We start from the raw sequence: 24,189 nt of genomic DNA, 5'->3' as shown, positions 1-24,189 counted from the left end.
AAGGTCTCACTGCGTATCTTTTTCACATGTGGTCCTCTGCCCTTCGCTCCATCGCAGCACTTTCGCCACTAAGCGGGTGATGCTGACTCCTCAAATTGGAAAGATTGAAAGGCAGAGAACAGCAACGGAGATACAATTTATCCCGGAAAGTCTCAAATCAGAAAGTGGGAAACATAAGCGTGAAGGGAAGGAAACGGAAATGGAAATATATTTTTATTCGTTCTGCGTCCATGGCTCCTCAGATAAGTAAGCGCAGGGCAGAAATAGAGAAATAACTTCTTCAGATATGCTTACATAGTAAGAGTGAGCGTCAACTTTATTCCTGTACTCAGAACATAACAATATTGTAAACCGCTAATAGAGATGTACGTAGCGGTACCTCCCTCAAATGCTCTTGCACAACGCACTGCGTTCAAGACAGGCAGATCGCAGACAACAACAGACGGAGTAGCTCTTTCTTTCTCATCAGATGTCGCCGCTAGCACATACACACATACACAACAGACGAACAGCTTAGCTGGACAGAAGCTTTGCTGTTGAGAAAGTAAATGACGAGCTTGTGCCGTGCGCTTTGCGCTGATAGAAATTTAGGCAGAAAAGTACGAAAAATATCATCTATCACATGTGAAAACAACGAACATCCATAACACACATATATGTACTATACAAAAGTTTCTGCTTACGCTACAGGCACCCGCACCAGTGGCGGATGCTGTAATTGGCTGATCAGGAGAGGAGGAGAAAGGTTTGCTCTCACTACGGCAATTGACAATTGACGCTTGACTCGCTGTTGCAAGTTGTCCATGTTGTAACCAGCTTAGCACAGAAACCACTAACAAGCAGATTTAGAAAATAAAAACACCAGTTCCTCTATTGGTTTTTACTCAGTGTGCTTCTTCAAATGTTGTTCCCATATTTTTTTTAAACCCCTCCTGCAGACGGAGCGCCGTCTTAACAGGCGGGCTTCCGTCCGCAAAGATCATTGAGCACTTTTACTTGCTAGGCAGACGGCAAGGTTATTTGTATAATATATTTCCGGCCAAATGTAGCCGCATGTTAAATCGTGTCATGACAGTGCGCTGCCTATTTAGTTCTCTTACTAGTAACGCAATAAGACATTGCGTGTGAAGTCCCTGAAACTTCTGGGGTTATTCGCTTAGATTGGCAGTCGTAGTTTAGGGAATTAGTACATGATGTGACCTTGGTGTTCTGCTTCACGGACGGTGTTTAGTTCCGCACTGAGAGAAAAAATCAGTAAAATTATCTGCTATCAATATTCATTACATCCCAAAGGGGGAAGTGTTCTGCCATTGTACTGGCCGGGAAGAATATTTGGTCGACAGTACATAAATAGTAACATGGTACCTGTGAACAGAGTAGTGAGGAAGTAACTACGGTTTTTTTTGTGGAAGAATATAGGATAGGAATTGCGTGTGACGTCTCGCAGTGTTGAAAACAAACTAGTGTCAAACAAAATGTTATCTATCGATCGAGTTTCCTCCGAAATGAAAGAAATCACTGTAGATTATGCACGCACAAAGCACTAAATGTCGTCACAGTTTCGCGGGAAGCAGGTGTTTACTGCAGTCGCAAAATCCTACCTGGATCCCTCTAGTCCTCGTCCATCCGTGTTGTATATACGGAAAAACAGCGAGCTTGCGGAAACATACTTTCAAAACTGAAGCCTGTGTAGGTTTTTCAGAATTCGCTCGCCTTTCGCCTATCTTTCACAATGCCGTGGGCATTAAAAACATTATCACAAATTGGATTAGATGCCGGTACCCTTTTAGAATGTGTCTTAGCACTCACTAAGCTTCGTAATTGTATTGTCAGAGAGGGAGGTTACATCAATACAAATCCCAATATGTTAGAGGTCAGAAAGAAGTCATATTTGTGGAACGTATTGCCCCAAGAAGCATAAGCACTGCTCCGTAGCTGAAAGAGTGCAACACCCCAGGACGCAAACGTTGCCCTTGTACTCTGATTTGTACAGTGTGATAGCTGGACGAAGGGTTGGTATGCAACAGTGGGACACTGGAGCTGGAAATGTCCGCTGCAAGGGGTGTGAAACAATAAGATAGGAGAGAAGGAAGTAATGGCCCTTTCTAGAGAGATGTATGGTGGAGTAGATGAGGAGAAGTGTGATAACTCGCGCAGACGTGGAGATGGCATCGTAAGGGTCGTTGCGCCGGAATATGTCTGCAAGGCTTCGGCCGAACTCGCGTCTGTGTTGTGTGTTTGGAGAAAGGGTGAACACACAGTGTAGTGACAAGCAGCGTTAGCTGGACCCCGGGCGAAGAGGCGGACCTTGCCGTCTGCCTACGCGTTGGATTCCTTGAGGTCCTGCAGCTGCGCCAGCTGGTGGGGTTCGAGCTCGTCAGGGATGGACGCGCGGCCTCCGAGCGGCTGACGCATCGGGGGCAGCGCGCACTCTTCCTCCTCCTCCTCTTGCTGCTGTTGTTCCTCAGCCGCCGGGGGCGGCGGCGGAGGCGGAGGAGGCGGCGGCGGGGGCGGCGGCTCGTCGTCGCGCGGCAGCGCCGCCACCTTGACGGGGGCCTGCGTGCTGTTGTCTGCCGTGCTGGGGGCCGACAGCGACTCGTCCTCGTCGCTGGCCGTGCTGCTCGAGGCGGGGAACGGCGCCGAGTCGGTCGGCATCTCGTCGTCCAGCTGCGCCTCCGCCACCGTCTCGCCTCGCGTTTCGCTCGTCGTCGTCGTGGTGGTGGTGGTGGCCGCGTCGTACGTGGGCGGCTCCTCGTCGTCGTCGGGTGCGCTGTCCGGCCCCGCATCCGCCTCCTCCGAGTCCGCCCCCACGAGGCCGGGGCCGCGCGGCTGAACCTCCTCGTCCGCCTCGGCGGCCGCCGCCTCCGGTGCCTCCTCGTCGGCGTCAGGCGGGGGCGGGAAGGGCTGCTCGGGCTCCTCGATGGTGGGCGTGGCGGCGGTGATGACGATCTGCGCGACGCCCAGGCCACCGCCCATGCCGACTCCGGGCAGGGTGGTGGGCGGCGCCGACGGCTCACACGCCGAGGATTCGCCACCAGCTTCGGGGCCGCTGCTTGCCGCCTCCACCGGCAGGCCGGTGCCGGATTCTTCCCCAGCCTGCCAACAGGAAGTGTTATTCCACAACCTCGTCTCGTGGGAACACGTCATGTACCGAGAAAGAACTGACTTACAATAACGCTAATTTTTGATTGTGGTCGGGTCGTAATAAAAAATTTTCGCTGACCGTATAATGGAATTTATCAGTGGCACACTTTCACTTTTAGTGTTGTTGTTGTTGTGGTCTTCAGTCCTGAGACAGGTTTGATGCAGCTCTCCATGCTACTGTATCCTGTGCAAACTTCTTCATCTCCCAGTACCTACTGCAACCTACATCCTTCTGAATCTGCTTAGTGTATTCATCTCTCGGTCTCCATCTACGATTTTTACCCTCCACGCTGCCCTCCAATACTAAATTGGTGATCCCTTGGTGCCTTAGAACATGTCCTACCAACCGATCCCTTCTTCTAGTCAAGTTGTGCCACAAACTCCTCTTCTCCCCAATTCTCTTCAATACCTCCTCATTAGTTATATGAACTACCCATCTAATCTTCAGCATTCTTCTGTAGCACCACATTTCGAAAGCTTCTATTCTCTTCTTGTCCAAACTATTTATCGTCCACGTTTCACTTCCATACATGGCTACACTCCATACAAATACTTTCAGAAACAACTTCCTGACGCTTAAATCTATACTCGATGTTAACAAATTTCTCTTCTTCGAAAACGCTTTCCTTGCCATTGCCAGTCTACATTTTATATCCTATCTACTTCGACCATCATCAGTTATTTTGCTCCCCAAACAGCAAAACTCCTTTACAACTTTAAGTGTCTCATTTCCTAATCTAATTCCCTCACCGTCACCATACTTAATTCGACTACATACCATTATCCTCGTTTTGCTTTTGTTGATGTTCATCTTATATCCTCCTTTCAAGACACTGTCCATTCCGTTCAACTGCTCTTCCAAGTCCTTTACTGTCTCTGGCAGAATTACAATGTCATCGGCGAACCTCAAAGTTTTTATTTTTCCTCCATGGTTTTTAATACCTACTCCGAATTTTTCTTTTCTTTCCTTTACTGCTTGCTCCATATACAGATTGAATAACATCGGGGATAGGCTACAACCCTGCCTCACTCCCTTCCCAACCACTGCTTCCCGTTCATGCCCCTCCACTCTTATAACTGCCATCTAGTTACTGTACAAATTGTAAATAGACTTTCGCTCCCTGTATTTTACCCCTGCCACCTTTGGAATTTGAAAGAGAGTATTCCAGTCAACATTGTCAAAAGCTTTCTCTAAGTCTACAAATGCTAGAAATGTAGGTTTGCCTTTCCTTAATCTATCTTCTAAGATAAGTCGTAGGGTTAGTATTGCCTCACGTTTTCCAATATTTCTACGGAACCCAAACTGATCTTCCCCGAGGGCGGCTTCTACCAGTTTTTCCATTCGTCTGTAAAGAATTCGCCATAGTATTTTGTAGCCATGACTTATTAAACTGATAGTTCGGTAATTTTCACATCTGTCAACACATGCTTTCTTTGGGATTGGAATTATTATATTTTTCCTGAAGTCTGAGGGTATTTCGCCTGTCTCATACATCTTGCTCACCAGATGGTTGAGTTTTGTCAGGACTTTTAGTATACAATACAAACAAAAAAGTTTCCATCTCATTTGCTTTAAAATTTTTGTAAGTAAATGTAATTAATGATTCTGATAATTGACATTGTAAGTGTTACAAGTGATCATAAAAATTGTGGTTATAAAAATGATAACAATCATTACGAATGTTTTTCAAAATCGTAAAATGTGTCTGGCAGTTCGTGGAGGTATGTTCCGTCTATGCATCTAATTGAAGGCAGTTTGTTTATTTCCATACGCGTTTCCCTTCTGTTATTTGCGAAGCATCTTCAGTGGTGATTTCCAGCGCTGTTAAACCATGCCTGTGGTTCTGGAGATGTATTCGTTTGTTTCCATGCACCAGCTGGCCGATATACGGTGTTCTCTCGCCCACATTTGATTCAACACATCGTCTACATCATTTGGATTTTCATTTTGTGATCAACATATGTGCGAAAACACACATCTCTAGGACCACAGGCACGAGTTAACAGCGCTGGAAATCGCCACTGAAGATGCTTCAGAAATAAAAGAAGCGAAGAGCTTATGGCAATAAACAAATTCCCTTCAATTAGTTGCATAGACGGAACATACCTCCACGAACTGTCAGACACATTTTACAATTTTGAAAAGCATTTGTAATGATTGTTATTATTTTTATAACCACAATTTTTATGATCACTTCTAACACTTACAATGTCATTATCAAAATTATTAATTACATTTAAGATTGCTTTGCTTGGAAAAATCGATATCAAACAACGTTTTTGTTTAGCAAAATACATTGCTAACCTCTTTGCCTCTTTGGAGCGTTTTCAGTAGTCGTTGTTGAAAAGGGGGTGCTGTGAGCCGATGTGTTACTAAAGACTGACATTTTTATAGAAAAAGTTTTGTGTGCTATGATGTGTTCTCCAAAAAAAAGTATTAGATGAGAAAACGTTTTGCAACTAATCTTTGTTAAGTTGAAATGTAAGGAAAATCTCGAACCCGGATCTCTCTTCTTCAAACAGCCAACATTCCCACATATACTATGCCAGTGACAAATACCCAGAAAACTTCAAAGAATAAAGATAAATAATGAACAATTTTCAATTCTTGTGAGTTACTATATCATATAATGCTGTTATTCATCCTGTACATTGAATAAGCAATAAAGGAAATCAAAGAAAAATTTGGAGAAGCAATTAAAGATCAGGGGGAACATATAAAAACATTGAGGTTTTGTCGATGACACTGTAGTTCTATCAGAGACAGCAAATGACTTGGAAGAGCAGTTGGATAGTATCTTGAAAGTTGGGTTAAAGTGAACAACAACAAAAGCAAAACAAGGATAATGAAATGTAGACGAATTAAATTAGGTGTTGCCTATCGAATTAGATTAGGGAACGAGATGCTTAAAGCAGAAGATGTGTTTTGCTGTTTGGGTAGCAAAATAACTGGTGACGGCCTAAGTAGATGGCATATAAAATGTAGACTAGCAATGGCAAGAAAAGTGTTACTGAAGAAGAGAAATTTGATGACATAGAATATAGATTTAAGAGTTAGAAGTCTTTTCTGAATGCGTTTGTATGGAGTGTAATCATGTAAGAAAGTCAAACACGGGCGATAAGCAGTTATGACAAGAAGATAACTGAAGCTTTTGAAATGTGGTGCTACAGAAGACTGCTGAAGATTAGGTGGGTAGATCACATAATTAATGAGGAGATACTGTATAGTACTGGGGGAGAAAATAAATTTGCGGTACAACCCGACTGGAAGCAGAGAACGGTTGATAGGACACATTCTGAGACCTCATGGGATCACCAATTTAGTACTAGAGGGCAGTATGGGAGGTAAAACTCGTAGAGGGAGATCAAGAGATGAATACAGTAAGCAAATTCAGAAGGATGTAGGATTCAGTAGTTATTCGGAGATGAAGAGTGTTGCACAGGATGGAGTAGCACGGACAGATGCATCAGTCCAGTCTCCAGACTGAAGTCCGAATACAACAGCCACGCTGTCTCGCCACTCTTGTGTGTGTTCTCAGCGTATTGAGAATTATTTAAGCAGACGACATCAGTTTTCACAACTGGACTTTACTGATCAGTTTTAAATATTTTTTATCCCATTGCAAAAGAGTAAGTTGGAACTGCCACTGTTAAAATTGCCAACGTGTTCCTGTTGTTGTTGTTGTGGTTTCAGTCAGTAGGCTGGTTTTATGCACTTCACCACGCTATTCTGTCGTGTGCAAGCCTGCTAATTCCCAAATAAATACTCAAATTTACATCGATTTGAACTTGATTACTGCATTCATCTCTTAGTCTCCCTGTTCAGTTTTTAAGCCACACACTCCGACCCATAACGGAATTGGTGATCCCTTGGCGTCTCAGAATGTATCCTACCAAACACTCCATTCTTATAGTCAAGTTATGCCACAAGTTTCTTTTTCCTCCAATTCGCTTCAGAACCCGTTCATTAATTATTCAATCCACCTTTCCAATCTTCAGCAATGTTCATTAGCATCACATTTAAAAGCTCCTATTCTCTTCTTGTCCGAGCTGCTTAGCGTCCACGATTTACTTCCGTACACACTCCAGACAAATACCTTCAGAAAAGACTTCGTGAGACAAATTTGTGTTTGATGTTAACAAATCCCTCTGTTTATGAAATAATTTTCGTCATATACCCTGTATGTTTTTATGTCCTTGCTACTTCGACCATCATCAGTTATCTTGCTGCCAAAATAGCAAATCTCATCGACTACTTTAGTGTCCAATTTCCTTGTCCAATCCCCTCAGCATTACCTGATTTAATTAGATTACATCCTATTACCCTTGTTTAACTTCCACTGATGTTCACGTTATAATCTCTGTTCAAGACACTATCCACTCCGTTCAGCTTCTCTTCGAAGTCTTTTGGTGTCTCGACAGAATTATAATCTCATAGGAAAACCTGTAAGTTTTTATTTCTTTTCAGTCAGTTTAATTCCCGTTCTCGTTGGCTTGCTTCACAGCTTACTCAGTGTACAGACTGCATAACTGCAGGGATAGGCTACAGTCGTGTTTCATTCCCGTCTCCTTTCGTGTCCTTCAACTGCAGCCTGGATATTGTACAAGTTGTACAAAACTTTTCCTGCTACCTTCGGAATTTCGAAGGGTGTATTCCAGTCACCACTGTCGAAAGATTTCTCTAAATCTACAAATTCTATATACTTGGGAATCAAAACTGATCATCCATGAGGTCGGCTTCTACCAGCTTTTCCAATATTCTATATTAGAAATCATTGAGCCGTTAATTTCGAAATGATCATAAATAATTTGATATCCATAAACCCTTGTTGCAAGTGTGTTGTGTTTCTGATTCTAGTAAAGGTAACTGTGACGTATTTCCCAGGATTAAGAGACTCTAGATTTTCTGACGAAAGTAAAGGTAAAATTTTTCAGCGCTGTCATACTTGTTCGTAACGTCGAAACGATTAAATTTAAAGTGTGCAAAAATAATTTACATCATCACATCTTAGGGGTCCTTCTGTGCTTAAAGTGACTAACAACGACGAAATTACTTACGCATTTACTCAAATCTTCAACAGTTATCTAATGGCCTCATACCACTACATGGAACTCGGTAACTTCTATGTATAACTTACCTCATCTGTTACCTGCACCATGACGCTTGGCACGTCTTCTCCTGGACAAGCGCAGCGTGAAACAGAAACATTCAGCCTGTCGTAAACAGCGGGCACATATACTACATTATATAGTCAGACGTTAAAGCCTAATAAAAATACCATATTAGTGATTGGAAATATCTAATACTTTGGTTACGCTTACAGATATGAGTTGCTAAGCTATCCCGTATGAAGTGCAGAAGGTTCTGGATCTTTTCTATGCCTCCGTATTGTTGACAGCAGAGAGAATGAAAGGGTTTAATGTTAGCGTCTACAAGGAAGGTGATAACGGATAGGTTAATGTCTGTCGGCGGACAGTCGCAGTTGATGGACTCGACAAACGGATGCAATATTCGTATGAAGTTCAGACAACTTTAAACATGGTGGACTCTTTTGGAGAAGACGACCCTAAAAAACATAAAATCGAATATTCTCACATTCTGGAACAAAGCACTCTCGCGCTTTATGAGTTGGTGAAAATCGTAGCTTTTCTTGCTACAAGTTCGTGTAGTGAAATTCTATTACAAGATGACTGTAGAAGTAAGGATCTTCGCGACACATCGTGGACCATTATGCCGAACAAGAAACATATGTATTGTACTGAACATCAACAGATTTGCATTAGTCAGTCTCACAGTTATTTTTCGTAATACACAGTGTTAATGAGAATTCTGTAGAAAATAGTTCAGAGGCCTTACAGGGTGTCTGTTGACTAATTTGGTATGAGAAACCCTTAGAGTCCTTTCACTCAGTAATGTTGTCATTGTCAATCTAAAGAATGGTTTTATGCAGTTTTTAATGTCACCTGTGTTTGTCTCTTCATGTTTGAGTAACAAGTGTAAGTACATCTATTTGCACTTACTTTCTTTATGCATTTCTCAATTTCTCTCGACAATTTTTGTCCCCCTAAATTCATTAGCTCATTAGTTATTCCTTGATTCCTCAGGATACGTCCTACCACACTATTCCGTCTTTCAGTCTAGTCGTGTCATGTAGCTTCTTCTCTCCTCGAATCGATTCAGTTCCTATTTATTGGTTACCCGATATACCAACACCACCTTCAACATTCTTCTGTCAAACCAGTTTCAAAAGCCCTACGTACTTATCATTCCAAACTATGTATTCCGCAAGCCACGAAAATGAGCTAATTTCCGTGCAATTCCATCCGCGTACTGGGCGAAGGAAAATGAATGTCTATGTGTTCGTCACTCTTAATTTATTCTTATGATTCCTAAAGGATATACGATGGTGACAGCACAGCTGTCACACATTCTTCTTCGAATACAGATTGTCTAAATTTTCCCAACACGGATTCCTGAGAACAACGTCGCCTTCTTACAAACAGGTAATTATCCGGGGAGCCTCTGTTCCACTTTCGTAAGAGCTATATCGAGCTGACGCAATCCTAACGCCACGTCTCTGAATTTGATTGATTTGTAACGTGTTTCCTACTTGATAAGAACCATAAACACTGGAACAATACTCAACAGTTGGTGTGACTAGTGCCTTTAAGCGTTTTCCTATATAGGTGACCTCACCGACGATTACCGCCTTGCATGGGATTACCTATACAGGTGAAGTGAACGTTTCTAGAACATAAATCTTCAGTCGCATTTCGCAGCAGTGATTTTTGGTCGTCTTGGTGATACGTGTTAGGTCGTTTGCTAACAAGAAAACGGGAATGTGGCTGCGAGTGGGGTGGTGTGGTCTAGACAGATTAGTATGCGCTGTTATACAGGGTGGTCCATTGATCATGACCGGGCCAAATATCTCACGAAATAAGCGTCTAACCAGAAAACTACAAAGAACGAAACTTGTCTAGCTTGAAGGAGGAAACCAGATAGCGCTATAGTAGGCCCGCTAGATGGCGCTGCCATAGGTGAAACGGATATCAACTGCGTTTTTTTTTAAATAGGAACCCCCGCATTTTATTACATATTCGTGTAGTACGTAAAGAAATATGAATGTTTTAGTTGGACCACGTTTTTCGCTTTGTGACAGATGGCGCTGTAATAGACACAAACATATGGCTCTCAATTTTAGACGAACAGTTGGTAACAGGTAGGTCTTTTTAATTAAAATACAGAACGTAGGTACGTTTGAACATTTTATTTCGGTTGTTCAAATGTGATACATGTACCTTTGTGAACTTATCATTTCTGAGAACGCATGTTGTTACAGCGTGGTTACCTGTAAATACAACATTAACGAAATAAATGCTCAAAATGATGTCCGTCAACCTGAATGCATTTGGCAATACGTGTAGCGACATTCCTCTCAACAGCGAGTAGTTCGCCTTCCGTAATGTTCGCACATGCACTGATAATGCGCTGGCGCACGTTATCAGGCGTTATCGGTGGATCACGATAGCAAATATCCTTCAACTTTCCCCACACGAAGAAATCCGGGGACGTCAGATCCGGTGAACGTGCGGGCAGTGGTATGGTGCCTCGACGACCAATCCACCTCTGTCATGAAATATGCTATTCAATACCGCTTCAAGTGCACGCAAGCTATGTGCCGGACATCCATAATGTTGGAAGTGCATCGCCATTCTGTCACGCAGTGAAACTTCTTGTAGTAACATCGGTAGTACATTACGTAAGAAACCAGTATACATTGCACCATTCAGATTGCTATCGATAAAATGGGGGCCAAATATCCTTCCTCCCATAATGCCGCACCATACATTAACCCGCCAAGGTCGCTGATGTTCCACTTGTCGCAGCTATCGTGGATTTTCTGTTGCCCAATAGTGCATATTATGCCGGTTTACGTTACCGCTGTTGATGAATGACGCTTCGTCGCTAAATAGAACGCGTGCAAACATCTGTCATCGTCCCGTAATTTCTCTTGTGCCCAGCGGTAGAACAGTACACGACGTTCAAAGTCGTCGCCATGCAATTCCTGGTGCATAGAAATATGGTACGGGTGCAATCGATGTTGATGTAACATTCTCAACAACGATGTTTTTGAGATTCCTGATTCTCGCACAATATGTCTGCTACTGACGTGCGGATTAGCCGCGACAGCAGCTAAAACACCTACTTGGGCATCATCATTTGTTGCAGGTCGTGGTTGACGTTTCACATGTGGATGAACACTTCCTGTTCCTTAAATAACGTAACTATCCGGCGAACGGTCCGGACACTTGGATGATGTCATCCAGGATACCGAGCAGCATACATAGCACACGCTCGTTGGGCATTTTGATCACAATAGCCATACATCAACACGATATCGACCTTTTCCGCAATTGGTAAACGGTCCATTTTAACACGGGTAATGTATCACGAAGCAAATACCGTCCGCATTGGCGAAATGCTACGTGATGCCACGTACTTTTACGTTTGTGACTACTACAGTGCCATCTACCACAAAGCGAGAAAAGTGGTCCAACTAAAACATCCGTATTTCTTTACGTACTACACGAATATGTAATAAGAAGTGGGGGTTCCTATTTTAAAAAACGCAGTTGATATCCGTTTTGCCTATGGCAGCGCCATCTAGCGGGCCAACTATAGCGCCATCTGGTTCTCCCTTCAAGCTAGACGAGTTTTGTTCTTTGTAGTTTTTTCGTTTGATACTTATTTCGTGAGATATTTGTCCCGGTCGCTATTAATGGACCACCATTTTCTTGGATGGAACTACGCGAAGATTGTAGCTGTGACTAACTTGAAGAGGCTGAGGGCACGTAAATACACTGGTGCGACGGAAGTAACTTTCGCATGACGTGTCACTTCCAAGTAAAATAGCTAGGTGAAACATGGACCCTACAAAGAAATAACTGCTACAATATAGCACAGTACATTACAACAGGTAACTGAAAGAAACGGGCAATGAGTCGAACAGAAACGACACTTTTATTGAAATACAATAATTATATTGAAGTTACCGCGATTTGTGATGGTTCCCCTATACATGGGGACATGGTTCTTAATAGAGTGTGTGGTCAGCACGGACGGCAATGGGTACACTGCAAAGCGTTCCCTTGCTGGCCACAAGGTTACTGAGGAATTCTTGTGGTGGGGCGTTCCATGACTCCACCAGCGAGACTGACAGCTGGTGGATGTTCGCTGGTGCTTGTGGACATGCTGCGCTATGTCCTTCCAAAGAATCCCACACGTGTTCGACGAGGTTTAAGTGGGGGAACGGACAGGCTAGGCGATTCGCCGAATATTCTCTCCTTCCAACAGCTCCTTCATCCGTGTTGTTAAATCCAGTCGCATAAACATAAACATGATTTCAGGCGGAATGCACCCCTGCAAAGATACACGGTGTGTAAAGTTGTTCGGTAAGAGTACCGTGGTCAACGTTCTGCAGGTCAGTACATCCATGCAACATTATGTCACATATTGTAGTACCTCGACCACCAAAGTGATCATGTTGGACAATGCTGGACGTCCCCTCATACGACGAAAGGAGGAAACGCGTAACGCTCCCAGGGAAAATGTGTGTTCCGCAAGACCAGAATCGTGGAACAGTTTTTTGAGTTTCGTAATGTCTTCTCCGCCAAATTCGTGCGATATGAACCCAATGGAACGCACGAGGGATGCAATTGGCCTTCTGCATCCGCCAATCACCGCCTGTAATTTACGGGAATTGTGTTACCTTTGCGTAGACATCTGATACCAAATATCTCCGGTAACATAGAAAAGAGTTCTCGACTTTATGCCACGCAGAAGAATAGCTGTTGTATTGTGGCCCAACAAGCTATTTCACATGTGGTCATAATGTTTTAGCTCATCTCTGTAAACAGGTAATTAGTTGATCACGTTTGTTTAAGTCAACAGTTTGAAATACAATAAACCAGTAGTTTTAAACCAAGCAACGACGGATGCTTGACGCTTGTCGGGAGGCAGGAACGGCAGTTTCAAACGTGGTGCCGACCCCTAGTGCCAGCTGACGTCACTCTGTCCCGAGCGGAGCAAACGAGATATAGGGACCTGCAACGAACTTGTGACGTCACACTAGACGTCTTGCCCGCAACATCTCGCGAACGCCTGGCTCCGTGCAGGGCCTACAGGAAATCAATATTTAATTGAAAAAATACATAGTAAAGGTCTTAATTTATTCCTGTGCTATTGAGAGATTTCATGCATTTAAAAATACAGTGAAGAATTATTAAAATCGTCTGAAATAGTTACTCGTTCCGTGCCAGAGACAGCTGCTGGCACTCGAAGGACCTGTAGTGTCACGCGCTGTGACGTATGCGCCACACCCTGTCGTTGTCGTGGGCCTCGGTCCCACGGCGGGCCGGAAGTGCTATGAGCTGACCAACTTATCTTCCGCACATGCGTCGTTTCGACCCTCTCTGATTGGTGCCAGAGGCTGAAGTCGTGCTTGAATAAGAGGGAAAACCTTACCTGCCGCAGCAATCAGTGGTTTTACTCCTGGCGACGATGGCGGAGACAGCCATCGAAAGTTCGAGATTTTTATTCCAACCGACGCGGCTTGAGAACCGAGAAGATTTTATTCAGTTTTAAAAGCGTCAGCAGTTTACTTCCATCGAAGTACTTTTCCAGTCGAACTCAAAGCTGAGTACTTTTAGTTGTTGCACAGATGGACATTCCTGTTCTTGCGACATTTGGAACTTATATTTCGATTTCGACATCTGCCTGAAAACATGTCTGAAATGATGAACAACATCAGACACTATAGTTTCAGTTTAAATCGATTCTGTTCCGCATTTGTTACATTTTGGATATGTTGTATCCCACGTAGCACTGACACTCCATGCGGTACTGCAGTGTGATTTGCGTTCCCTGCTGTGCAGGCGTAAGGCGTGAGACGACGTAAGGCTGAAATTGTAACTCCGGTCTGGCCAACGGAGAGCGACGACTTTGGCGTTCTACTTTACATTGCCTGTTGCGTGGTCGGAAATAGTGCGTTGGTAGGTATCATTCCACCCGCCGGGTATTTATATGGGCTACACGACCCGACAAGTAGAATCGGCTGGATAGGCAGTCGGCGGGTCTACTTTCGGAGCCAAGTCACAGCCCCGAGTAACAACGAGGACCAGCAGACAACAGTCTGCAACCAGTCTTTGACGGCCACCATTCTTCCACGAATTCATTGCTTCTCGACTGGACTTTGAAGAATTTCACGGGAGTGTCTACCGACCGAATTAGGACTTTGATTCAGTGTGATACTTGTGATCATGTAAACTTTGAAGCTGAGCAGTCATTCAGCATGTGTGTTAGTCGCAGCCACAAAGGTAGAACTGATATAATCACTTTCACACTCGTTAAATATTACAGTACGCTATGCCAAGCAAACCTCGTTGCCAAAATTTACCTTACAAAAGAGCACAACACAGCCGAAGTCTTCTGGAATTCCTAGCACGCAACAATAATTGGTACCACGGGCGTGTTGTGGGAACAAAGTTGCGCCAGGAGCGGACGACCTTTGCCGGCCTTACCTCCAATGGTCTCGGGTCCCGTGACGATAGAGGGCGGGCCTCCAGAGAACTGCGACCCGTACTGCTGGTGCTGCGCTCCCGTCATCTGCATGGAGAACGCTGAAACACCAGGAGCTTTTAAGGATCACGTCTGGAAATAGTTGATACAACTATGGTGTGGAAGTTAAAGGCATTTGGGAATACACTACTGGCCTTTGAAATTGCTACACCACGAAGATGACGTGCTACAGACGCGAAATTTAACCGACAGGAAGAAGATGCTGTGATATGCAAATGATTAGCTTTTCAGAGCATTCATAGAAGTTTGGCGCCGGTGCCGAGACCTACAACGTGCTGACAAGGGGAAAGTTTCCAACCGACTTCTCATACACAAGCAGCAGTTGACAGGCCTTGCCTGGTGAAACGTTGTTGTGATGCCTCGTGTAAGGAGGAGAAATGGATACCATCACGTTTCCGACTTTGATAAAGGTCGGGTTGTAGCCTATCGCGATGCGGTTTATCGTATCGCGACTTTTGCTGCTCCGGTTGGTCGAGATCCAATGACTGTTAGCAGAATATGGAATCGGTGGGTTCAGGAGAGTAATACGGAACGCCGTGCTGGATCCCAACGGCCTCGTATCACTAGCAGTCGAGATGACAATCATCTTACCCGCATGGCTGTAACGGATCGTGTAGCCACGTCTCGATCCCTGAGTCAACAGATGGGGACGTTTGCAAGACAACAACCATCTGCACGGACAGTTCGACGACGTTTGCAGCAGCATGGACTATCAGCTCGGAGACCATGGTTCCGGTTACCCTTGACGCTGCATCACAGACAGGAGCACCTGCAATGGTGAACTCAACCTGTGTGCACGAATGGCAAAACGTCATCTTTCGGATGAATCCAGGTTCTGTTTACAGCATCATGATGGTCATATCCGTGTTTGGTGACATCGCGGTGAAAGCACATTCGAAGCGTGTATTCGTCATCGCCATACTGGCGTATCACCCGGCGTGATGGTATGGGGTGCCGTTGGTTACACGTCTCGCTCACATCTTGTTCGCATTGACGGCACTTTGAACAGTGGACGTTACATTTCAGATGTGTTAAGACCCGTGGCTCTACCCTTCATTCGATCCCTGCGAAACCCTAAATTTCAGCAGGATAATGCACGACCGCATGTTGCAGGTCCTGTACGGGCCTTTCTGGATACAAAAAATGTTCGACTGCTGCCCTGGCCAGCACATTTCCAGATCTCTCACCAACTGAAAACGTCTGGTCAATGGTGGCCGAGCAACTGGCTCGTCACAATACGCCAGTCACTACTCTTGATGAACTGTGGTATCGTGTTGAAGCTGCATGGGCAGCTGTACCTGTCCGCGCCATCCAAGCTCTGTTTGACTCAATGCCCAGGCGTATCAAGGCCGTTATTACGGCCAGAGGTGGTTGTTCTGGGTACTGCTTTCTCAGGATCTATGCACCCAAATTGCGTGAAAATGTAATCACATGTCAGTTCTAGTATAATATATTTGTCCAATGAATACCCGTTTATCATCTGCATTTCTTCTTGGTGTAGCAATTTTAATGGCTTGTACTGTAGGCCAGCCGCTTAGGATGTACAAGATTTCGATCACAACCTACCTGTTATGAGCACTAGCAGCTGTCAGCAACAAAGTAATGTCGAAGAACAACACCATTTGTCTTATGAGTATAATATGTGTCTGAGCAATAACGGAAAGGAACGTGGCAGTACTTTCTCTGGGTACCATTTCAACATCAAACCGGGACCCTCCTCACAGAGGGTGCAATGAATAGAAGCCGCGAACATATCCCTGATTCCAATGCGTCCGATCAGGTCTCTGAACGTAGGTGAAGACACATAGCGCATGGAAAGAAGAGCGGATGAAACATGAAGGCAGAGAGGTCGGCGGCACATTATGTTGCAACCTGCTCCTCTGAGAAGATTATAGTTTACGTATCTGACAGTCTGTAGACGACACCTATCAGTCGTAATAACCCTCGTTCCTACTCCGCTTTTTCATTTGGCTGTGCCATTTTGATTTGTGTCATGTGGCTGCGTGCTAAGGTAGTGTGGCGCGGAAATTCCAATGTGTACAAGTACAGGAGAAATTCACCTGCAAACAGGTAAAAAATGTAATTACGTAAACTAACTTTTGACGTAATGATAACCCTGGTCTGGGTGGAACATCTTCGACGAGTAATGAATACGTCCTGGGACCCGATGTCGATTCCGCTCACTACTTTAACTATGAATATAAATCGTCAGTAATATCATAGATTTCCAGGGTATGTGATTGCTCTCATTCTGTCACACGACTAATCGAATAGGGCGGAAAAGCGGACAGATGTTCAGGACACTCTCTTCCTCTAGGAGTGGAAAATTGCACCTGTAAAATGGAAGAAGCAACGACGATCAAAGGAATGAGATTGTAGAGGGCAACTGAAACAGCTTCATTGAAGTCAGTTAATGTATAAAGAAAGCCTGTAAGTGAGAAAGTGTCATGATGAGCTCTCCATTGGTAAAAAAAATTCTTTATAAGCCACCCATTCGCATTTTCAGGAGGGGACTGTTAAGGGAGATGTGACCATGAGAAAAAGAATGAGTATTCAACTACACGGCAACGTCCCACGTGTGTGAGCGTGGCATTTCAGAGGTCTGGCACGTGGTAGGAAAGTTAGAATTTCGGTAAAGGAAACTGGAAAGGCTCAGCCTAGATGTGGTGGACGTCACTGAAGTTAGCTGGAAAGAAGATAAGAATTTCTGCTCAGTCGAGTACGAGGTAATATCAACACTAAGAGAAAATGGTGTAAATCGAATAGGATTCGTTATGAACATACAGTACTCGCAAAGTAGGTGAGAGACTGAGTTAATTTGAACGATCCAGTGATAAGATTATTCTCATCAGAATCGAAAGCAATCCAACTTAAACAACAATACTGCAGATATACATGCCGACGTCACAAAGTAAGATGATGAGGCAGGGGAAGTATATGAGAGCACTCAACGAGTAACTCATTATGTAAAGCGATATGATAATATAATAATTACGAAGGATTGGAGCGTTGTAGTAGGGCGCGGAACAGAAAGTGGAATTACACAAGAATATGAGCTAGGTAGTAGAATGAGAGTGGAGAAAGGCTCATAAAGTTCTGCAGTAAACTTAAGCTAAGAACAGGAATAGAAAGAGACCTGGGGACACGAGTTGATACAAGCTAGAATACACCATGGTGACACAGAGATTCTGAAATCAGGTACTGGATTGTAAGGGTAATCTAGGAACAGACATAGATCCAGACCACAACTTAGTAATCATGGAATGTAGGCCTAAGTTTAAGAGAATCGTCGCAGGATGTATCAACGTGCAAAGAAATGGGATACTGAGGAATGTTGATGTGGATTTTAAGTTCTTTAAGGCCGTAGATAGTTTTAAACTGGAAACCAACAGTAATCAGGTCGTTGGAAGAGGATATGAAGTGAGAGTAAACGGAAGAAAGGCGAAAGTATCGTCTACAACCTCAAAATACAGTTACTTCGGCGATAGAAGTGGTAGAGGCAAACTACGGGTGCGCAAAGGAAGTACTGTTCCCATGCGCAGATCTATGTAATGCTCATTCACTAGACTTAACCTTCAGTGGTGTGAGTACAATCTGCAGATATGTGGAAAACGTTTAACAACATATTTTACAGTACGCAACAAAATTAGTTTAATTTGGATTCGGAAACATATGTTTGATAATTAATAAATGGTGAAAAATAATACTACAAGAATAAAAACGGAAGTCAAAATCTCCTTTACTGGATAGCATTTCCATTAGCATTATGTGTCCGTGAAGTCTTCTCGTAGCAATGAAAAGAAGAAAGATGCCCTATTTAAGCGAAGGAAGTAATAATGATGCGAGCGAACTGGCGCAAAAATGCATTGCACCAGAGGCATCTAAAAAATGGAGTATCGTTTATCACTGCATCATGGCAAGTTTACACTATTGTAGAAGAAATGCAAATGAAAGATAAGTGATTGCCAAAATCAAACTCCAGAAATTTCTCCTGTCTAAGTTCTATGGATTGCCCTTATTAATTAAATTCTTCATCACAAACTTCCTCAGATAGGAATTCGTGGATTATAAATTCAAAGCAGCTTTCCTATGGGAGTTGTTGCTTAATTTTAGAAGGAAGAGTAGAATTAAACGTCTAGTCGACAAAAGAGGTCATTGGAGACGGGGCACGAGCTCGGATTAGGGAAGAACGAGTAAGGATAACGGCCGCGCCCTTTTCAAACGAACCATCCCGGAATTTGTCTTATGTTATTTAGGGAATTCAGAGGAAACCCGAATCCGGATTGCCGGACAGGATTTGAACCGTCGTCAGTCCCAATTCGAGTTAAGTGTGCTAACTGCTGAGCCATCTCGCTCGGTAGTTCACCATCGGTATAAAAACTACTTGCCTCAGAATCATGTGTGTTTTACTAGTATTTGAAGATGACTGTGCTGAAACTTGTAATTAATAAAGAAAAACGGGAAAATGCTACTACACTGGAGTTAGACAAAAAATATAAACACTTGAAATAAAGACAGAATTTGATTAGTTAGCTCTTGGACCTCGTTTAACAAGAAGAATTATTGCTCGGATCCGTCGTGGGTGGATTAATAAACTAGAACTCATTCACAACAATAGTACCCACTACTCTAACGAAAATGTCGCTGATTCATCAAGTATCCACTGGCCTTGGAGCCGGCCGAAGTGGCCGTGCGGTTAAAGGCGCTGCAGTCTGGAACCGCAAGACCGCTACGGTCGCAGGTTCGAATCCTGCCTCGGGCATGGATGTTTGTGATGTCCTTAGGTTAGTTAGGTTTAACTAGTTCTAAGTTCTAGGGGACTAATGACCTCAGCAGTTGAGTCCCATAGTGCTCAGAGCCATTTGAACCACTGGCCTTGGATGGGTGGATGACGGCGCAGCTTGTCTTCTGAAACACCTCATAAAGATTATGTTTAGATGAGCTGGCTGAGGTGACCACAAGAGGTGTTTAGCTTCATCACAGTGTCCGTTAAACCAATTTTGGGCAGTTCCAAACGTGTGAATGGATGCGCTATCGTCTGTATACACAGGCATTTCGCCGAGAAACACAGTGTGTAGATGTTTGCTCAGAGCAACCTGTTTCCCTCCCATACTGGGCACCAAGGTACAGCACCGCGCCCCAACAGTGTCACTGAACCGTTCAAAGCACATCACAAGAGGACTGAGAAATCCATCATACAACAGGATTCTGTTAGCGTTGCCCAAACGTAGTGACCTCCACTGGCCACGACAATTCTTCTGTGGAGATGACAGTGTTGTGTCGTAGGTATGGTTTTGAAATAGATATTCTATCACGAATGTTTGAGGCACACAGTTCATAATGGATAGTTTTTGATGATTTATTTCCGTGTAAATATTTGTTCATGTTACATGTTGCCTGGGATTCTGTCGATTGTGCTTAATGGCTACAATCTGCTTCAAAATTCTTCGAACTCCGGCCTCTGTTCTGCTAGGCATATCTTTCCCGGTGCTGTAATAACAAGCGACACGCTACTTCTCAAGCTACCAATGAACTTTTCTGTTTTCGTTAATGAACCCACTGCAGTGCAGGCCCCAACAGTAACTCCTGTTCCGAAAATCGAAAGATCAGTCATAAAATTTCAAAACTGCAATATATTTCACGTCGAACAGCTATTCCTGCTAGCCGGGGCTGACGTGTGAACATTCTCAATAGCTATGTGGTACGCATCAACAGATGAGAGCGGAGTATGTTACTTGTTTCTTTCATGTACTGTCATTAGACAGATGTTCACATTTATTATCAGTGTAAATATGAATGACGGCATAGCGAGTACCTGAAAATAGTGATAACTCTATGTATAAGACTCTAAGATAATGAATAAAATTGAGGTGTGTTTAATTCCTGAAAGAAGACGCAACAGAAACGGATTTGATTTGCGTGAGATACTCTGCTGTTGATACGCAGAACTTTTGACAGAAGTAAGGCTAGAGACGAAACCCTTTAAAACTGATTAGAGACGATGGCACAGGCTAAATTCAATGTTTACTGGGCACACAAGATCTTCTCTGAGCCACGTATTCGATTACGTGAGTATGGGAAGCTTAAGGTGCCAGTGTGGCCTCAAGAATCACACAAAAATGACATTATTTAGCGTAAAGATCTGATGGCGTTAAGTAGTGCCAGCCAAACATAGCAAAGAAGAGTATGTAACTTGGAACACTTTTCAGACTTTCGTCTCTAGCCGGATCCGTAGTAGAAGTTTAATATATCTTCTTATGTCATTTTTAAATCTCAGCATTCAATTATTGCATGCTGCGAACATTTTCTGAAATAAAAATCAGACTGAAATTGTAATATTTTTCCAAATGTCAAAAAAAGTGTTCCAAAGTAAAACATGGTCATATACTTAAGAATATATATTCCTTTGGAATTTAAAAGTGTTGCTATCAAGAAAATTTTGTCAATACTGTATTCAGTACTCTATCTGCGGCATTATTACTCGACCGCATGCCAGTTATCACTACGTGAAATCAAAATAAGAAGAGGTACACTACTGGCCATTAAAATTGCTACACCAAGAAGAAATGCAGATGATAAACAGGTATTCACTGGACAGATATATTAAACTAGAAATGACTTGTGATTACATTTTCACGCAATTTGGGTGCATAGATCCTGAGAAATCTGTCCCCAGAACAGCCACCTCTGGGCGTAATAACGGCCTTGATACGCCTGGGCATTGAGTCAAACAGAGCTTGGATGGCGTGTACAGGTACAGCTGCCCATGCAGCTTCAACACGATGCCACAGTTCATCAATAGTAGTGACTGGCGTATTGTGACGAGCCAGTTGCTCGGCCACCTTTGACCAGACGTTTTCAATTGGTGAGAGATCTGGAGAATGTGCTGGCCAGGGCAGCACATTTACTGCCCTGAGAGAGAGCAGATAGTAGAGGCAGAGTGAGTGGGAGGTTGCTCTCTAGTGGGAAGGAAAAAACATCAGAAAAGCGTGCCGAGAGAAAGAGAGACGGGGCAGAGCCGTGAAAAAGACGTCCTTTTAATGAGAAGGAACGCTTGGGGGTCACAAACGATGGTCACGTGCTAACGTCTGCAGAATCCTCTCATTGAGAGCGCCGGGGACGTTTCCCACCGAAACCTGATACACGTTTCCGTTTGGCAGAGTGCTAAGGATGTGAAGGGGATAAGAAAATTTCCAGAAAATCTTATGGAAGGAGTAAGGTTCACGTGATTGGCTGGTAGGTTCCTGACCCATGTAGTAGGAGATAATGTTTTTGTAACAGACACGGATTCACCGTCTGAGCGCAAATGACGACACTCCGTGTCCAGGAGGGAATGGACAAACACTTACCCGTTGGGGTATCGATCGAGGTCACGTCCTTGCCGGAATCGATCGAAGATAGTTACCTCTGGGAACCGACCTAGTGACTGAAATGGCGAGAGCCACAGTGGAGAATCCGGCAGTTAAAATTCGTGAATTGCTTTCGACATAGGAAGGGTGTGAAGTCGGTTCCTCCGTGACAGAGTTATTATTCCGCTCACTCGAGTGACGATTCTTTATCTCCCTGTGGAGTCTGACACACAATGAAGTGCTTCTTTGGGGGAAGATGATTGACTCGAATATCTGTTTGTGGCTGGCTAGTGAGCAGACAGAAATCATGACTGGCGTTCTGTCTTCTAACGAGGTAATTTCAGGCCTAGGAGTTCGCGGACGGCATACTGCGTCGACTGTGTAGGCAGAGAATTCCAGGTACGCCACGTGCGTTATCTGCACAGACACCAACGCCCCAGCAGGCAGATCACTAGTGATGTAAAACTGCTATCCGTACTTGACCAGATGATATGCGCTCTCCAGTTCAACGGATAGAGAAACACTAGCAGCAAATGTGTTGAGATTCATCTTCTTATCCACTGAGCGTTTTCTGAAAGTGTCACTCAAGGTGTAGGACTTCCGCTTCTCACCGCTAGTCAGTATGAGCCGTCTTGTGTCCGTCTAATAACGGGGGGACTAAGTCTGAAGAAAGTAAAACATATGTATTACTTTTGAATGCATTATGGGAACAGCAGTGATCAATAAAATTGTAAATAATTACTATTAAAAACAGTCTTGATCACAATTTATTTTATAAGGTGACCGGTTTCGACCACTGCTGTGGTCATCTTCAGACCATTGAGTGGAAACCCCTTTCTGTTGGAGATTCTCCAACAGAAAGGGGTTTCCACTCAATGGTCTGAAGATGACCACAGCAGTGGTCGAAACCGGTCACCTTATAAAATAAATTGTGATCAAGACTGTTTTTAATAGTAATTATTTAAAACATATGTTCTGCCAATTTCGAAATTACATGTAAGGCAGAATCTGACATCGTGTACTTCATATTTATACAACTTTTTGCACTCTACCTGCTTCTTGAAAATAAACGATTTACAGTATCCACTTTGTGATTCATTCTACTCGCATCGCGATAGGAACGGCTGGTTTGATGTGTTAAAGTGAAATGAAGCAGAATCACAACAGAATACCTCGTTTTATGGAAATCCCTAGGAATAGGTTATTACTGCAGGCGTGAGAATTTCATTTTGGAGACAACATTAGGCAACCATACATGCACACGCTATATACTGAAGCGCCAAAGAAACTGGTATAGGCATGCGTATTCAAGTACGCAGATAAGTAAACAGGCAGAGTACGGCGTTGCGATCGGCAACACTTGTATAAGTCAACAAGATGTTAGGTCGCTTACTGCTGCTACAAGGACAGATTATCAAGATTTATCTTAGTTTGAACTTGGTGTTATAGTCGGCGCACGAGGGATGGGACACAGCATATCCAAGGTAGAGATGGAGAAGGGACTTTCTCGTGCGACCATTTTACTAGTGTACTGTGAATAGCAGTTATCAGGTAGAACATGAAATCTTCGACATCGCTGTGGCCGGAAAAAGATCCTGCAAGAACGGGACAACGACGACTGAAGAGAATCGTTCAACATGACAGAGCAACCCTTCCGAAAAGTGCTGTAGATGTCAATGCTGGGCCATCAACAAGTTTCAGCGTGCGAATCATTCAACCAAACATTATTGATGTGGGCTTTCGGAGCCAAAGGCCCATTCGTGTTCCCTTGATGACTGCACGACACAAAGCTCTACGCCTCGCCTGCGTCCGTCAACACCGACAGTGAACTGTTGATGACTGCGAACATGTTGCCTTTTCGGACGAATCTCGATTCAAGTTGTATCGAGAGGATGGACGTGTACGGGTATGGAGACAACCTCATGCAGACAAGGACCCTGCATTTCAGCAAAGGACTATTCAAGTTGGTGGAGGCTCTGTAATGGTGAGGTGCACGTGCAGTTGGAGTGATATGGGACCCCTGATAAGTCTGAAAATACGACGTTGACAGGTGACACG

The 24,189-nt window shown here is 43.8% G+C and overlaps 1 protein-coding gene across 1 annotated transcript in view; it reads right to left on the bottom strand.

Annotated features, from left to right (window-relative positions):
• Positions 1-315: 315 nt before the first annotated feature.
• The window catches only part of LOC124613554 (protein nervous wreck), a 754,174-nt gene continuing 730,300 nt past the window's right edge, over positions 316-24,189 (bottom strand). The window contains exons 19-23 of the mRNA XM_047142268.1: positions 14,725-14,823; positions 8,283-8,323; positions 2,741-3,096; positions 2,545-2,617; positions 316-2,463 (exon numbers count right to left, since the gene is read on the bottom strand). Of these exons, the coding sequence (XP_046998224.1) occupies positions 2,320-2,463; positions 2,545-2,617; positions 2,741-3,096; positions 8,283-8,323; positions 14,725-14,823 (713 nt within the window). The 3' untranslated portion in view covers positions 316-2,319. The remainder of the gene's footprint in view (positions 2,464-2,544; positions 2,618-2,740; positions 3,097-8,282; positions 8,324-14,724; positions 14,824-24,189) is intronic.

Source organism: Schistocerca americana, chromosome 4 (genome assembly GCF_021461395.2).
Source record: "Schistocerca americana isolate TAMUIC-IGC-003095 chromosome 4, iqSchAmer2.1, whole genome shotgun sequence".
Classification (NCBI taxonomy): Eukaryota; Metazoa; Arthropoda; class Insecta; order Orthoptera; family Acrididae; genus Schistocerca; species Schistocerca americana.
Note: the sequence above shows the minus strand (reverse complement) of the source record. Positions and strands in the feature narration are given on the sequence as shown.